The sequence below is a fragment of the Mustela lutreola genome, chromosome 14 (genome assembly GCF_030435805.1).
Source record: "Mustela lutreola isolate mMusLut2 chromosome 14, mMusLut2.pri, whole genome shotgun sequence".
In the NCBI taxonomy this organism is placed as follows: Eukaryota; Metazoa; Chordata; class Mammalia; order Carnivora; family Mustelidae; genus Mustela; species Mustela lutreola.
The window spans coordinates 22,404,223-22,423,068 of record NC_081303.1 but is presented as its reverse complement, the minus strand read 5'-3'; the positions used below and the strand labels follow the sequence as shown (position 1 = coordinate 22,423,068).

The 18,846-nt window shown below is 37.7% G+C and overlaps 1 protein-coding gene across 1 annotated transcript; it reads left to right on the top strand.

The window, feature by feature from the left end:
• The first annotated feature begins 889 nt into the window (after positions 1-889).
• LOC131814651 (protein FAM114A2-like) lies at positions 890-3,971 on the top strand. The gene has a single exon (XM_059145801.1). The coding sequence runs from the start codon at positions 1,414-1,416 to the stop codon at positions 2,917-2,919; it is 1,506 nt and encodes a 501-aa protein (XP_059001784.1). The 5' UTR covers positions 890-1,413; the 3' UTR covers positions 2,920-3,971.
• Positions 3,972-18,846: the final 14,875 nt, after the last annotated feature.

Genomic DNA, 18,846 nt, shown 5'->3' with positions numbered 1-18,846 from the left:
ACCATATTACATCATTAGAGTGTATAACAATAATTGTGGGGAATTGGGAAGTACAAATAGAATCAATTAAGATGCTTTTTAGCTACAAAGATTATTTAGCTTTTTGCTTATAGTTCATCAAATTAGTTAGAAAGAAAACAAATGACAAGTGTTTGTCATGGATAAGTAACTCCTAGAAATACACACAGCATCAGTGTCAACATGAAAAGTCCTTTGATATGCATTTTAACCAAAACATTTTAATCTAATTAATAGAAGTAGTAGTAGTATTAACAGTAATAGTAATAATAGTAGCATTAATTGTAATAGTTAATTGTAATACTTATTCTGAGCTTACCACAAATTTACCAGGCTAGTGCTTGATTGCTAATACTTACAATTATGGATGAAGACAGGCACTATGATCTCCTCTTTACAGAAAATACAGTTTAAGTTCAGAGAGGTTAAGTGAGCCATTCAAGATCACATAGAAAACAATGGGGTAAAGTAAAACACAAAACCATAAAACTAGAAGATAATAGGGAAAAAGCCTAGATGACCTTGACTATGGTGATAACTTTTCAGATGCAACACGAAAGACATAATTCATGAAGGAAATATTTAATAACCTGAACGTCATTAAAATTAAAACTTCTACTCTGCAATAGAAGATAGGTCACAGACTGGGAGAAATTACTTACAAAATACATATCTGATAAAGAACTTTTATCCAAAATATGCAAAGAACTTTCTAAATTCAACAATAAGAAAACAACCCAATTTAAAAAATGGACCAAAGTCTTCGGCGACTGTGGCGGCGGTGAGGGTGGCGGTGGGCTAGGTGCGGGGCTGCCTGCGAGGAGGCTGGGGAGGTGCGGGGGCTCGGGACTCGGGGCCTGTGGGCCCAGGAGGCTGGGGAGGAGGAGGAGGCCGTCTAGGGCTGGGCGGCTGACAACTCCCGGCTGGAGGCTGGAAAGCGCTTTGGTTATTGAAGCGTTACGTTTGTGTGAGGAATTCTAGTTGTCAGCGTTGGAGAAGTTGGGAGCTCTTCCTGACCTCTGGTGTCCCGTTTGAGACCTGGTCTTGTATGTGGAAAGAAGTGAGAGCGCCTGTTTGTTCGCCTAGAGCCGTACTAATAACGACAGTAATGACACGACCACCTCCTCCGTCCTAAAGCCCCTGTTACCTCTTGGAGGCTGTGTGCCAGCCTCCGTTCCCAGCCCCTCGCGTACCTCAGGTGCTGGAATCCTTGTAGGAGCCCTGCCAGGCGGGCGTGCTAGCCCCGTGTTACAGTTGAGGAAGCGGGGAAGCAGCTAGGGGAACCGACTTCCTCGCAGTTACGGCCGTCAGGAAAAGTTGGAAGAAAGTCCGATTCCGGAGCCCGTGTACTTAGCTGCTACACTAAACCCCCTGCATTTTGGTAATGATCTAATCATGTCAGAGAAAGATGATACTGAGACTCCAGTGATAACTGAAGCAACCTCCACTCTTGAAGATGGGAACTGTGAGCCAGTCAAGAATTCTGAGTCTGTTGACCAAAGTGCCAAGCCAGAGAATAAATCAGAACCTTTAGCTATCACTCGGAAAAGACCAGAGTCCAAACCTTCCAGTGACCTTGAGACTTCAGAAGTTCTCCCTGTTGAGGCATCACAGGCTGTAGGCAAAGAGACTGTTTCCAAAGATGTACCTCAGACTGGATGGGGATATTGGGGCAGCTGGGGCAAGTCCTTACTTTCTTCAGCCTCAGCTACTGTAGCCACAGTAGGACAAGGTATTTCAAATGTTATTGAGAAGGCAGAGACTTCTCTTGGAATTCCTAGTCCCAGTGAAATTTCAACCGAAGTCCAGTATGCAGCAGGAGAGATAAATGCCAAAGAGAATGCAAACTCCTTCCCATTGACTGGGCCATTTGGTGTATTCTCAACCATCTCTACTGCTGTTCAGACCACAGGAAAGAGTGTGATCAGTGGGGGTTTGGATGCCTTAGAATTCATTGGGGAAAAGACAATGGATGTAATAGCAGAAGGGGATCCTGGATTTAAAAGAACCAAGGGTCTGATGAACCGGAATTCTACATTGTCTCAGGTTTTACGAGAGGCAAAGGAGAAAGAAGAGCTATGGACCTCCAATGATGTTGCCTTGGAAACGGACAAGAAAATTCATTATGGGCTCCTCTTTGATGAATTTCAAGGCCTTTTGCATCTGGAAGCTCTGGAGATGCTTTCCCGAGAAAGTGAAATAAAGGTGAAATCTATTCTTAATTCTCTAAGTGGAGAAGAATTAGAGACTCTAAAACTTGAATTGGAGCAACTCAAGGAAGCATTTTCCCTAGCAGAGTTCTGTGAAGAAGAGGAAGAAGAAAAAAAGGGGGATGAAGACTTTACCAAAGAGATAACAGATCTATTTTCCCAGCTGCATGTCTCCTCCAAACCCGAGAAACTTGCCAGGGCAAGAAATACTGCCTATGAATGGATCAATACATCTCTGGCCAAGCCATTAGAAGAAAAGGAAGAAGGAGAGAAACAGTTGGAAACAGAAAAAACTGACCAAATCAATAAAAATTCAATAGAGGATATTCATGCATTTGCAATCCGGAGCCTAGCAGAACTGACTGCCTGCTCAATTGAACTGTTTCACAAAACAGCAGCTCTGGTTCTGCATGGCCAGAAGCAGGAAGTGACCGCCATAGAAAGGAGCAGAGCTCTTTCCCAGATGACAGTTGTGTTGTGTAAAGAGTTGTCTTCTCTGTCCAAGGAGTTTACTACCTGCCTAACAACTGCTGGGGTCAAAGAAAAGGCAGACATCCTTAATCCCCTCATCACTGCAGTATTTCTAGAGGCCTCAAACAGTGCTTCCTATATTCAAGACGCCTTTCAGCTGCTCTTACCTGTACTGGAGATCTCTCTCATTGAGAACAAAACTGAATTACCAGAGGAATGAGCTGCAGGCCCAGGGTCTTTGTCAGAACATTGAAGAACAGAGAAGATTCAACCCAAAACTTGTGACAGCCAAGAAATGTCACTTTCTTTTGGGTACCCCTGAAGAATTGAAAGAGAAAGGATTATTTTAGTGTATAAAATTTAGGCAGGAGAGCAGGTTTAAAGGAGGTTTGTTGCCTTCACTGCTTGGCTAAAATATTCAGGTCTTCATACTGCCCTTCCAAGTTGTTAGAATTACTAAATTATTTGAGAAGAAACTTTTATGGGAAGTTCAAGAATAATAGCTCTAGGTAAAGGTTAATGGGGTACTCGGGCAAAAATATTGGTCTTTCTTGGACATGATGCAAAACACTAACAGTTATGTTATGGTTCTGTGTGATTTAGCAGCCCACTGATAGAATTGTTTGTGAAGCAAGAGAGAAACAACTTAATTTAGTATTCTAGAATTCCTGTGCTTGATCTCTTGATGCCATTACCTTTCTCCTTTCTGTAATAAAATATGTGGCTTTAGGAAAACAGTATATAGAAATTGTAATGATTACCTAAATTCTTTGGACTTGGTTAGAAAGTACTCTTCGTGTACTCTTTAATTCTAGTAGTTGTTATGGCATGGAGGAGAAACATCTGAAGTATACACGAAGCCACATGAATTAACTATGGCAAAGTGCCCTTTGGCTTCAAATTGTTCTCCTGTCCTAAGGTGACAAGCTTCAAGTTGTAGTTGAACCCACTCAGCTGGGTTCCAGACAAACAAGTGTAACTTAAAGAACCATTTCATGTTTGCGGGTATTCTGAGTCTCTCCAGGGTGTCTTTCATGCATACCTTATGTGCAGGGTAAATTCTGTAACAGCCAGCTCCAAAGGAGTATTGAAGCTCTTTTAGTAATGGGGTTTTTGTTATTTGAATATTGTTGAAGGGGATTATAGAGTCCCATAGAAATCATTTGGAACAGGATTTAACCTGTAAGACACAATATGTTTCTCCTTATTCTTTTTTGTTTTGGTTTAATGTATTTCTTAGCATGTTTATAAATATAACTTTTATCCTTTAAATCTTAAGCCTTCCTTTGCTCTCTTCAACAATGTAAGAGGCCACTAAGGTGTTATCTTCCTAAAAGTTATTTGGTATCCACTCTATCCACTCTTTTTAAAAAATTCTCCCAACTTTATGGTTGGAGGTAAATATTGTGAGCTCTATTGCTCATCTTCTAAAATCTTTAAATAAAATGTAATAATTATGTTAAAAAAAAAATGGACCAAAGACTTGAACTGAAATACCATCAAAGAAGACATATAATATGTACAATATGCAAATTGTGTGTATATATACATAAAAATATGTACAATATTATACACACACACACACATAGTCATATGGAAAGATGGTCTATATCTTATGTCATCAGAACAACACAAATTAAAACAAAAAGATACCAGTATACACTTTTTAGAATGGCCAAAACTGATAACACTATAACAATAGCATATGCTAGTGAGGATGTGAACCAAGAGGAATTCTCATATATTGCTGGTGGGAATGCAAAATGGTACAACCACTTTTGAAGACAGTTTGGCAATTTCTTACAAAACCAAACCATACTTTTAGTGTATTATCCAGAAATCTTGTTCCTTGGAATCTACTCAAATGAACTGAAAACTATGTCCATAGAAAAACCTGCATATGAAAAAAACCCTGCATATGTACCTGCATATATAGCAACTTTATTCATAATTGCTAAAACTTGGAAGCAATTTAGATGTCCTTTAGTAGTACATGCAGACAATGTAAGATTATTCAAAACTAAAAAGAAATGAGCTATCAAGCCATGGAAATTCATGAAGGAAACTTAAGTGCATATTAGTAAGGGAAAGAAGCCAATCCGAAATGTAACACACTATATGATCCCTACTATATGGTATTGTGAAAAAAGATGAAACTATGAACACAGTAAAAAGATCAGTGGTTGCCGGGGTAGCAGTGGGAAATGAATAGTGGGGAGAGATGAATAGGCAGAATAGGCAGGGGATTTTTAGGATGCTGAAAACACCCGGTATATTATGATGGATATATGTTATTATACACATTTGTCCAAACCCATAGAATGTATAACACAATGAATCCTAAGATACACTATAGACACTGCATGATTATGATGTGCCAATATAGGTTCATCCTTGGTAGGAAAATAAAGTAGTACTTTGGTGAATGATGTTGATAATGGCGGCTATGCATGTGCCTGGGAAATCTCTACTTTCCTCTGAATTTCGTTTTAAATCTAAAGAGAAAAACAAGTTTTCAGTTTGAAAGGCTCAAAGTGCCAAAGAAGGTGAAGGAAGAAAAACCCATACCTAAGTGATGACAAGCACTTCTTGATTTTCTCCTCTAAACCTGTAAGCCTTTCTGTTTCTGTGCCATCTCTTCCATCTTCTAATCCTGTTACAAAGGAGAATGCAACAATTCCTATCTCAAAAACTTATCTCTGAGCTGTACCCTGTCTGAGAACTTACACCTGCTTAAAGTCTTTGCTCCTTCAGTTAGCCCATTTCCCTCCAGCTATATAATTTCTATCAACAGACAAGTATGTTCTAGAATTCTTATCCTAAAGCAACAATAAAATCCTCCTGTTATGTACATTCTGTCTTAGATCCTCATTTCTCAGCTCTACTTGAGAATTTTCTTTTGTTGTCATTTTTTTAAAAATTTTTTATTTTTTATAAACATATATTTTTATCCCCAGGGGTACAGGTCTGTGAATCACCAGGTTTACACACTTCACAGCACTCACCAAAGCACATACCCTCCCCAATGTCCATAATCCCACCCCCTTCTCCCTAACCCCCTCCCCCCAGCAACCCTCAGTTTGTTTTGTGAGATTAAGAGTCACTTATGGTTTGTCTCCCTCCCAATCCCATCTTGTTTCATTTATTCTTCTCCTACCCACTTAAGCCACCATGTTGCATCACCACTTCCTCATATCAGGGAGATCATATGATAGTTGCCTTTCTCTGCTTGACTTATTTCGCTAAGCATGATACGCTCTAGTTCCATCCATGTATCAAGAAGATGTGGTATATATACACAATGGAATACTATGCAGCCATCAAGAGAAATGAAATCTTGCCATTTGCGACAACATGGATGGAACTTTTGTTGTCATTTTTTAACAATTAGAGATCTTTCTCACCTTTCTCACTATTTCTCAATTTTTCCAGTATTTTCTTTAAAGAATTGTTTACTTAGATTGCATCCAGTTCCTTTCTTCTCATTCACATCTCAGCTCACTTTTGTCTGGATTCCACCCCCAGAATTCCAGTGGCACTGCTTTTGTTAAAGGTACCAGAGGCCAGATACTGAGAAATTCAACGGATTTGGTATTCACCTTACTCAGCCTCTTATCAGAGCTTGACACAGCTAATCACTCCTTCCTTCTTAGAAACTTACATGTTCTTTATAATTTTTCCTTAACTCATTGGCTTTTACTTCTCAGTCTCTTTTTGCTGATTCCTCCATTCTTACCAATCTCCTAATAGATTTCTTCAGATTTTTCACTCTTCCTGATGACTTCCCTTACTGTACTCTCTTTAGCTTATCTTGTAGATCCCTTGGTGTAACTACTACAGATGTGTTGTTAGCTCCCATATCTATATTTCTGGTGCAGACATCACCACTAAGCTCTAACCTCTAAAGCTGTGCACTCAACTTCTTCCCTGACACCTCAAAAACTTACATATCTTAGCATTTCAAATTTGAAAAATTCAGACCATGAAATAAAACTTGGTTCTCACAATCTACCCAGTTGCTCTCACTAAAGATTCTAGGAATTATATCTGGTTTCTTGCTATATCAAATCAATCAGCAAACCCTGTCAATTCTTGCTCTAAGATATGTCTTCTTCATCTCCTTTATTTTTTTTTAATTTTTTATTTTTTATAAACATATATTTTTATCCCCAGGGGTACAGGTCTGTGAATCACCAGGTTTACACACTTCACAGCACTCACCAAAGCACATACCCTCCCCAATGTCCATAATCCCACCCCCTTCTACCAACCCCCCTCCCCCCAGCAACCCTCAGTTTGTTTTGTGAGATTAAGAGTCACTTATGGTTTGTCTCCCTCCCAATTCCATCTTATTTCATTGATTCTTCTTCTACCCACTTAAGCCCCCATGTTGCATCACCACTTCCTCATATCAGGGAGATCATATGATAGTTGCCTTTCTCTGCTTGACTTATTTCGCTAAGCATGATATGCTCTAGTTCCATCCATGTTGTCGCAAATGGCAAGATTTCATTTCTTTTAATGGCTGCATAGTATTCCATTGTGTATATATACCACATCTTCTTGATCCATTCATCTGTTGATGGACATCTAGGTTCTTTCCATAGTTTGGCTATTGTGGACATTGCTGCTACAAACATTCGGGTGCACGTGCCCCTTTGGATCACTACGTTTGTATCTTTAGGGTAAATACCCAGTAGTGCAATTGCTGGGTCATAGGGCAGTTCTATTTTCAACATTTTGAGGAACCTCCATGCTGTTTTCCAGAGTGGTTGCACCAGCTTGCATTCCCACCAGCAGTGTAGGAGGGTTCCCCTTTCTCTGCATCCTCGCCAGCATCTGTCATTTCTTGTCTTGTTGATTTTAGCCATTCTGACTGGTGTGAGGTGATATCTCATTGTGGTTTTGATTTGTATTTCCCTGATGCCGAGTGATATGGAGCACTTTTTCATGTGTCTGTTGGCCATCCGGATGTCTTCTTTGCAGAAATGTCTGTTCATGTCCTCTGCCCATTTCTTGATTGGATTATTTGTTCTTTGGGTGTTGAGTTTGCTAAGTTCTTTATAGATTCTGGACACTAGTCCTTTATCTGATATGTCGTTTGCAAATATCTTCTCCCATTCTGTCAGTTGTCTTTTGGTTTTGTTAACTGTTTCCTTTGCTGTGCAAAAGCTTTTGATCTTGATGAAATCCCAAGAGTACATTTTTGCCCTTGCTTCCCTTGCCTTTGGCGTTGTTCCTAGGAAGATGTTGCTGTGGCTGAGGTCGAAGAGGTTGCTGCCTGTGTTCTCCTCAAGGATTTTGATGGATTCCTTTCGCACATTGAGGTCCTTCATCCATTTTGAGTCTATTTTCATGTGTGGTGTAAGGAAATGGTCCAATTTCATTTTTCTGCATGTGGCTGTCCAATTTTCCCAGCACCATTTATTGAAGAGGCTGTCTTTTTTCCATTGGACATTCTTTCCTGCTTTGTCGAAGATTAGTTGACCATAGAGTTGAGGGTCTATTTCTGGGCTCTCTATTCTGTTCCATTGATCTATGTGTCTGTTTTTGTGCCAGTACCATGCTGTCTTGATGATGACAGCTTTGTAATAGAGCTTGAACTCCAGAATTGTGATGCCACCAACTTTGGCTTTCCTTTTCAATATCCCTTTGGCTATTCGAGGTCTTTTCTGGTTCCATATAAATTTTAGAATTATTTGTTCCATTTCTTTGAAAAAGATGGATGGTACTTTGATAGGAATTGCATTAAATGTGTAGATTGCTTTAGGTAGCATAGACATTTTCACAATATTTATTCTTCCAATCCAGGAGCATGGAACATTTTTCCATTTCTTTGTGTCTTCCTCAATTTCTTTCATGAGTACTTTATAGTTTTCTGAGTATAGATTCTGTGCCTCTTTGGTTAGGTTTATTCCTAGGTATCTTATGGTTTTGGATGCAATTGTAAATGGGATTGACTCCTTAATTTCTCTTTCTTCTGTCTTGCTGTTGGTGTAGAGAAATGCAACTGTGCATTGATTTTATATCCTGACACTTTACTGAATTCCTGTACAAGTTCTAGCAGTTTTGGAGTGGAATCTTTTGGGTTTTCCACATATAGTATCATATCATCTGCGAAGAGTGATAATTTGACTTCTTCTTTGCCGATTTGGATGCCTTTAATTTCCATCTCCTTTATTTTAAGTAACCTCTAGGTTACTTCTTTTAAGTAATCTCTAAGTACCTCTCTTCATTCCATTTATTTTTAAGTAACCTTTACACCTAACATGGGGCTTGAATTTTCAACCCCAAGACCAAGAGTTCCATGCCCTATCACATGAACCAACCAGGAACCCTCTTCTTTTCCTTATTACAAATAATTAATTATAGTGGTATTATGGTCTCCTTCAGTTTACACTGTACTTTTTATAAACATAATCTTACTCAGTCCTGCATTAGCAATTGATGTGTAGGTAGTAAGCCATCTTATGACCATGAAGGAAAATGGGTCTTAAACTGAAGCTTGACATTCAGGAAGGTAGAGGAAAGAAAGGATTATAACAGGTCTTTCCTTAATGACATCACTAAACTGCTGAAACAAACCAACACTGAAGCTAACTTACCTCTAGACTTACCAGTTATGTGAATCTTTTTTATTGACAGATTTCTTTTGCTACTTGAAACTGAGAACAGCTAAATATTACACCACATTTTGTCATATAAATAATGTCACTAACAATTGGCCTTCCTAATCTCTCAGTTGAATTCCCCCCCACCCCGGTGAAAGATTCTTTTGTCAAAGCCTGCAGTACTTTGCTTTAATTATCAGTTTGCTCCCCCAGGAGACCAAACACCCAAAAGGAAAGGTGTTCCTATTATTTGCTGCTCTATGACTTTATTATCAGACTGAGTGTGCTCATAATCATCCCATCATCCATCCTCCAAACACTTTTATTTAGTGGAATGTCTCATCCTCAGCACTCTTGGAATTTGGGGACAGATATATCATTGTAGTGGGCAATTCTGTGCAATGTATAATATTTAGTAGCATCCTTGGACACTACTCATTAGATGCCAGTAACATAACCCCTCCCCATAATTGTCACAATAAAATGTATCTAGGAATTGAAAAAATATTCCCTTGGAAGTAAAATGGTCCACCTGAGAACTACTGACCTAATATAGTGACCAAGAGTATGAATTTTTTTTTTTTAAGAGAAAGAGAGCATGCATTGGGGGAAGAGGAAGAAGGAGAGAAAGAATCTTGAGAAGGCTCCATGGTAGTCTTGATCTCACAACCCTAAGATCATGACCTAAGCTGAAATCAAGAGTTGACATTGAACCAACTGAGCCACCCAGGTACCCCAAGAGCAGGAATTTTATTACAAACATTCTCTTGGGCTTTTAAGATAATGGCAATTCATAGAAGTTAATTCTTACAGGATCATATTATATCCAACTTTGAACATAGAAAGAAAAGGCAAAAAATCCTTTGGTTTGGTATGTAATAAAGGAGTATGAGGGTATACTCAACTTTACTAGGTACAGGATATGATCTCACACACCAAACCTGCTTTTCACATAAGTCAATCCCCCTCAGAAACTTCTCATTCCAAAGGAATGGGTCATTTTTATCACTGAAAAAGGAAGGACCAAAAAGAGGAGAACATTTCTTGTTGGTAAAGCATATCATACTAGGTTCCTGTAACAGAGCTTTGCACCAAACCTCTTTCATCACTTCCTTGTTTCTTACACATACCCAGCCTAATCCCTAAATGGTTTCTCTCCATGTAGAGTGAGATCTTTCAAACTGTTACTAATTATAAACTTCTTCAGAAGCAAGGTGTTTTCACTGAGAGTGAACGTGCAGGTACTTGAGCCCACACAACCTCCTTAGCCTCAGGGCACGCACTTCTGCCTGACCCGCCTTCTCTCATAGACAGGATGATGAAAACGGAAGCTGTAGAACTGGGTGAGCCAAGCCAAAAACCTTGTTTGGATGATTAAGTGTTCTGTAATACATAAAGAATTCATAGAAATGGTGCAAAGTGAATGTACCTCACCATGATCTGATAGAATATAGTCCCTATCTTTATGTCCAAACATACTTTTATGTATACCAATCACTATTTGAATATATCATTTTGGTAAATGTGAAAATTAATTACTGAAGGCAAAATCTGTAACTTATAATCATGCCTTTTGACTTTTGTTTTCCCCCATCTCTTAGGCTGAAGCAAACACAATATTTGCCTTTGAATCTAAATGTAGTTTTAATATTAATTTTCATATGTATTTACTTAAAAGTTTACAAGACAGGGGCGCCTGGTTGGCTCAGTGGGTTAAGCCTTTGCCTTCAGCTCAGGTCATGATCTCAGGGTCCTGGGATCGAGCCCTGCATCAGGCTGTCTGTCAGCGAGGAGCCTGCTTTCCTCTCTATCTCTGCCTGCCTCTCTGCCTACTTGTGATCTCTGTCAAATAAATAAATAAAATCTTTAAAAAAAAAAAAAGTTTACAAGACATCAGTTAGAGGTCTTGATTCCACAAACAGGGACATTAATGAAAGCCGTAACAATTATATATAATGTTAATAATTAAGGTCATTGTTATGATTAAGAATGATAATGATATATGGTATGGTTCATTTCCTCAGATACTCCAGGAAAAACATAATTTTAAGAACTGATCTAGCCATGAGTAGAATGTCTATATTTTCTTTATAGAAAAGAGATTTTTGGTGCCTGGGTGGCTCATTGGGTTGGGCCTCTGCCTTCAGCTCAAGTTGTGATCTCAGGGTCCTGGGATTGAGCCCCACATTGGGCTCTCTGCTCAGCAGGGAGCCTGCTCACCCCACCCCTGCCTGCTGCTGTGCCTACTTGTGATCTCTCCCTTTGTGTCAAATAAATAAATAAAATATTTTTAAAAAGAGAGATTTTTACATTAAAAAATTAAGTCATGATTATAATAGAATATAGGGAGCTTGGAATGAAAGATTGTAATGGGTATTTTTTTTTTAAGATTTCTTTTTTTTTTTTAAAGATTTTATTTATTTATTTGACAGACAGATCACAAGTAGGCAGAGAGTAGGCAGAGAGAGAGGAGGGGAAGCAGGCTCCCCACTGAGCAGAGAGCCCAACATGGGGCTCAATCCCAGGACCCTGAGATCATGACCTGAGCTGAAGGCAGAGGCTTAACCCGCTGAGCCACCCAGGCACCCCTAAGATTTCTTATTTATTTATTTTTCAGGGAGAGAGAATACAAGCAGAGGGAGAAGCAGGCTCCCTGCTGAGCAGAGAGCCCTATGTGGAATTTGATCCCAGGACCCTGGGATCACGACCTGAGCTGAAGGCAGCCACCTTCCTGAGTATACATGGTGTTCTTATTTTTACTTTGTAGATGGTAATATTCCTTAGGATTAGCTTGGAGATAGATGCCAAGTCTAAGACTTTTTTTTTTTTTTTAATTTCCCTAGGTTCCTATGAATATTTTGAATAGTTAAACAGCCAAAATATTAACTGATATAATAATTTCTCACTATTTTGATTCTATATCCTAATGCATGTGGAGCCACTTGTCTCTATCTTTATATGCTGCCTAATAATATTTATTCTAGCTACTAAATCCCTATAATATACTAAGCATGCATATAGTATGCCAATAAGTTACCCTCCTCCCAAAAGAACTCTGAAATAATACCATTATTCCTATCTTACGGATGAGGAAACTGAGTTTGGAGAAGTCAGGAACTTACCCAATGTCATATAGCTTGCAAGAAACAAACTGTGTTGTTTCTATGAAGGAAGGCAATTAGTACCTCATCCATCAAATAGGCATAAGACAGAAGGGATTATCATCCAAAAAGAGGAGTTTTTATTTTTTGTTTTTTTAAAGAGAGAGAGGGTGCACTTGTATATGGGCAGGGGAGCAGCAGGCAAAGAGAGAAGCACGCTTCCTGCAGAGCAAGGAGCTCAGTGCGGGACTTCAACCCAGAACCCTGGGATCATGACCTGAGCCAAAGGCATATGCTTAACTGACTGAGCCCCCCTGGTGCCCCAAAGAGTAGTCTTATTATTGAATATGTAGGTGGCAGGCACAAAGCTGGAAGTGAAAGCTAATAAAACTTCAAGTGAACTTAGCAACTAAAAGAACAGATATCCTATATCAGCAAGATGGAATTATTATAACGATGAATGTAATGGCTTAGACTTACTTTCAAAAAAATCCATTAAAACAAAAATCCATAAAGAACGGGTGGTTGATTTGGGGTGACTCTCTCTCAATAATCATTGGTCATAAGCAGCTTACAACTGTCATTTTATCAAATATCTTAAGCCATTAGAGCCACTTGGTGTTCATAGCATTCCCCTTATCTATCAAACTTGTGACCCTAGCAGAAATAAAACAGATTTGTTTTGCCTGATTTGTTTTTTGGAACTCATTCTGGATTTTCATTGGTAACTGCTTGACTCAAGTTTTCCTAAGCTATCCATTTAATAATATATTCTAGAAAATTTTCCCAAGGATTGATGTAAAGTTTACTAGACAGAAATCCTTGAACTTTATCATTTCCTTTAAAAAAAAAAAATCAGAACAACTCTTCTTTGGACTTCTGCCATCTCTATCCAATTTTTCAAACACAACCAATGAAGAACTTTGTGTTCATGTATCCAGGCACTTTCAGAAACCAGGTTACAACCTGGACCTGTAATTTGAACAGGTTAGTTATAGGTTGGGAAAGGGAAAAAGTTTTCTTTCTGTAACTTATTAATTTTAGTTCCCCATTCCTAAATAGTGGGCCTCTCTGCCTAATTCTTTTTATTCTGAAAATCTAGGAAGGGAGGAGGGAAGGGAGGGAGGGAGGGGAGGGATGAGAAGGGAGGGAGGGGAAGAAAGAAGATAAAAAAAGAGAAGAGAAGAGAAGAGAAGAGAAGAGAAGAGAAGAGAAGAGAAGAGAAAAAGAAGGAAGGAGAAGGAGAGAATGGAGGCAAGGAATAAAAAAAGAAAAACTTTTTGTTTAGCCTCATTTTTCAATTCTCTATTGATTATTAACTTCAAGACACAATAGACAAAGTTTCCCAAGCTTCACATTATTCATAGATTTCTCAACTAGTTCGTCCTTGTCTTAATTAAGCCCGGAGATTCTCTTACCACTTTTATTTAAAACATTAAATTTTCAAAAGAACAAGTCAAGAATTTCCATAAACTGCTTTTATTCTAATCATAAGGAAAAAAGATATCTGCTTAGTGGAAATCACCTATAAACACCGTATCTTGTTTATACAATACTATGTAGCAGTGCCTTAATACAGAGAATCTGTTTCAAAATCATCTTAAAAATAGCCAACTTACTCAAAACATGTTTTTACTTCTAAGAACACAGGCACAAAGCCAAGAAACTAAGAAGTTCTGATGGTAATAGGAAAGTTAGAAAATTCATTCATAGGGAAAACATTTGTGATTAGTTAGTGCAAACTTTCCCTTAAAATATATCTGGTTTTGTTTGCACTTGTAATGAACTATTTTCCCATCTTGTCACAAGATTATTTTAGAGCATCTGTTTAAAGGCAACATTGGTTTTAATACATCATCTGAGAATGTCTCCTATTTGGCATGTGAATGTACCAGAATAGTTGGTCATTTAAAAATACAGTCATGGGGCATGGTGGGGGGGGCTGTATCTACCTTTGGCTCAGATCATGATCCCAGGGTCCTGGGATAGAGCCCTGCATCAGGCTCCCTGCTCAGCAGGAAGCCTGCTTCTCTCTCTCCCACTCCCCCTAAATGTGTTCCCTCTCTTGCTGTGTTTCTCTCTGTCAAATAAATAAATAAAATCTTAAAAAAAAAAAAAAGAGGTAGGTCATATGAGGCTCAGGATATCAATGGGGACTCAGCCAGTAGAGCACACAAGTCTTGATCATTGAGGACTGAAGTCCCATGATGGGTGTAAAGAATGCTTACAAATAAAAAAAAGAAAAGAAAAGAAAGAAAATACAGTCCATGTTTATTTAAAATCCGAAATGCAATGTAAAGGTACTGTTTGGAAAAAAAAAAAAATAGTGGTATTTCTTCTTTTCTACATACCCACTCTAATTTCTTAGGTTCTGCCTTGTCCCCAGCCAGACCTCCCATTCTCAATCATCACATATCAACTCTCACTTTAATCAGTGACTTTGAATTCCATTTCCAGTCTTTTTCTTTGCCCGAGATTTAGGCCCTCTAGAACAATCTCCTCCTCACTCCACTCTCCCAATAAGCAAGAAATAAGGAAGAGAATCCTGTTGTTTCCAACCTGGAAAGATTTCCTGTGCTGTACTACCTAACTTTAGCCCTCTCATGATCTGTCACCAAGATAATAAGAATGGACTTTAACTGGTCTCCCATTAAGCAAATTTTCCCTGTTCTTGTGTAATACCCATACTGCCATATCTGATAACTTTCTGATTTTCATCTTTCACTGGATCCCTGTTACCTTCAAAACAGAATTGGTGCTCATTGGCATTGGAATCTACAATTAGTCCCCATTGATATCCTGAGCCTCATATGACCTACCTCTATGCCCTTCTACCTCTGGATAAACCATGAATACATCCTCACCTGAATATGCCATTTCACAACAGGGTACTTTTGATTATTCATTTCACTGGGCCTGGAAATTCATTCTTCTCTTCTCTACACATGTCTTCTGATTCTTCAGGCCCACTGCAAATACCACTTCCTATATGATTTTATTTTCTTACTCAGAATGAACCATTTATTCCGCTTAGCACTCAATGTTCAGTATATTTTTCTTAATTAGTCTAAAAAAAGTTAATTACTAAATTTATCACTGTTTTAACATTGGATTTCATGTACTTATATTTTCCTCCAGTTGTCTAATGTGTTCAAGCCTAGTCTGTCCAATAGGAAGACAGTAAATTCCTAGAGGTGAGGCATCAAAAGATTCATAGCCTGCGTTAAATAATAATCTTACACTAAATAAACTATCTTTACCTCAAAATTAGTTTCCTGAATTAAAGTTTTTATCATTTCTGTGTAAAAATACCAAAACTTGATGTAATCTGTTATGTGGTCATTGCTCAGTCTACTTGGAATGTGATTTGAATATGTTAATAATTTGGGGAATTTTTTCCAAGATGACACATAAGGTGGATGAATATCACAGAGTTGACACAAGAAACTGAAATAGATCTTATTTAAAGTTACAGTGGAAATCATAAGTTATATGGCTTCCATTAGTTTTACAATAATCAAGAATAAAGCAAGAAAAAGCAGCTGGTAACCTTTATTATTTTAGAGTTCCCAACATTATTATAGTTTATAACAATTTTTTAACAATCTGAATAAAATCCTAGCATACTGTATATGCTTCCTATTCATTTTTTTTTATAATGTGAAGCTTGGTAAATTCTATTATTTCATGAACTTTATCTAAAGTTGACAGATTTTGATCTTTTTTAAAAAATCATTGAAAATACTTTAAAATGACTCCTGAATGGGTTTGGGGGCTTTTCAGTTTCCTTAGTATAAGTTTATGAGAATATTGTTTTTAATAACTTAGAAATTTTTATTGTTTAATTTTGGCTGAAAATTAACTTACTAGTTTCTTTGCCATCTAACATTTCTTTTTCTTTAATTATTTTTATTAACATATAATGTATTATTTGCCCCAGTGGTACAAGTCTGTGAATCATCAGGCTTACACAATTCACAGCACTCACTATAGCCCATACCCTCCCCTATGTCCATAACCAACCATCTTATCCCTACCCCTCAACCCCCAGCAGCACTCAGTTTGTTTTGTAAGATTAGGAGTCTCTTATGGTTTGTCTACCTCCTGATCCCAACTGCCATCTAACATTTCTAATTAGAGTCATTTGTAATTTGAAATATCTGATTATATAATTACATTGTCCAATATCTAAAAATAAAGTTTGTGATCCATTGTAAGAATCATTCCAAACAACAACAAAAAAGTATGTGTGTAGTTGTTCATCACATCATGATATATACCACAAAGTTTCAAAGAACTTCAATTTCTGGAAGTAAATATTATAAATAATAGACTGAATCTAATATTGCAGAATTTGAATGATTCTATAGCAAAGTAAAAAATGCTTGTGTGAGTTAAATTTTTTAAAAGCAGAATATAAAGTATGCTTATTATGATTACAAATATGTAAAAGAAGATTATCTAGAGGTGGATTGCTGGGAAACCTTAAGGAAGAGATTCCAAAATATCAGTGATGGTTGTGTTTAATTTATCAATTTGGGGAGATAATTTTTCTCTCTTTCTTTATTTCTCAATTTTTTAAATTTATTTCTTTATTTCTTTATTTTTATGAGGTTGTTTCATGATTATTTTAAACTTATAATTTAAAAGAATATTTGCAATAATACATAGTAAACTCTTTCAGCAAGAAATCTATTTGGAATTTGAATTTACCAATTAGTTTATAACTTTTATGTACTTAAGGTAACCTAAAATTGTGTTATCTATACAATATTTATAAAGATATAGATATTGCCAACTCACACATGTTCTTATTTTATTTGCAAAAAAAAAAAAAAAAAAAGTAGACCACCACCATGCCTATTCTGCTTGTTTTCACACTTTCTATTCTACTTGTTCTTCAATTTCAATATATTTTCTTGGGCTCATCTTCAATTCATCACAGATATGATTGGGTGGATGGGTCAAGACCTGTCAAATGGAAAGATCCAGCTTACCTCCAGACTCTCTCTCAATGCATGACTATACTGATTATTTTTTTTAAAAATCATCTTTCAGGGGCGCCTAGGTGGCTCAATGGGTTAAGCCGCTGCCTTCGGCTCAGGTCATGATCTCAGGGTCCTGGGATGGAGTCCCGCATCAGGCTCTCTGCTCAGCAGGCTCCCTGAGCAGAGAGCCTGCTTCTTCCTCCTCTCTCTCTCTCTCTCTCTCTCTGCCTGCCTCTCTGCCTACTTGTGATCTCTCTCTGTCAAAAAAACAAATAAAATCTTTTAAAAAAATCATCTTTCAGGGGCACTTATACATGTTTCAGACACCATGCTGAACATTTAAATTCAGTATCCTCCAAGCAGCCCTATCAAATGATTTTTAATGTCCCCATTTTAAATATGAGAAAACCAAGTATCACAATATTCAGTAAGTAACACTCAGATAAAGCTTCTGACTTTGGTAAGGTGCTCGTGTCTTCAGCTGTAGCTGTTGTCTTCTGGTTCACAGATCCTCATATAATTCTCTCTCTATAAGAACCCTAGTTTTCTGCCAAGGTTTAGCTGCAGGAAGTGAGGAAAGGAATATGACTACCTAAACAGAATGTCCACCAGTCATCCTGTTTTCTACCTCATTCTCACCTCACTCTCACAGGTATCTGGTGCCAATAACCTCTGAGCATTTAGGGATCTACAGTGGAAAAAAAAATTTCTTCCTGAATCTCTCATTGTTTGTTTCAGATTCAGATTTCTTGGGTCTACTAAGTTACCACATACTTCAGTATTTCAGTTTTTAAAATACTGAGCTCATGCTGCTGTTTCTTCCTCTTCTTTTTTTCCTCTCTCAATATTTTATTTTGAAATATAACATACACACCTATAAGTGAATAAAACATACATATACAGCTATGGTAGGAATACAATGGCTCCCAAAGGCATCATTTCCTAATCACCAAGACCTTTAAATATATTATCTTACATGGGAAAAATATAGATGTGATTAATAATTTTGAGGGCTGCCTGGGTGGTTCAGTCAGTTAAATGTCTAGTTCTTGGTTTTGGTTCAGGTCATAATGTTACAGTCATGAGACAGAGCCCTGAGACCAGCTCCTTGATGAGCATGAAGCCTACTTGAGATTCTCTCTTCTCTGTCTGTCCCTCCTGCCTCTTCATGCATGCATTCTCTCTCTCAAAAAAAAAAAAAAAAAAAAAAAAAGAAGAGAAAAGAAAAAGAAAAAAAAAGAAAAGAAAAAGAAAGAAAGAAAAAAGAAAAATCTGGTGCCCCAGGTGGCTCAGTTGGTTAAGTGTCCGATTCTTGATTTTCAGCTCAGGTCATGTTATCTCAGGGTTATCTCTCCACACAGATTATCTAACCTGGCTAAGACTCTCTCTCTCTCTCTCCTTCTGCTTCTCCACCCCTCCACTCCTGTACTCTCACTCTCTCTCTCTG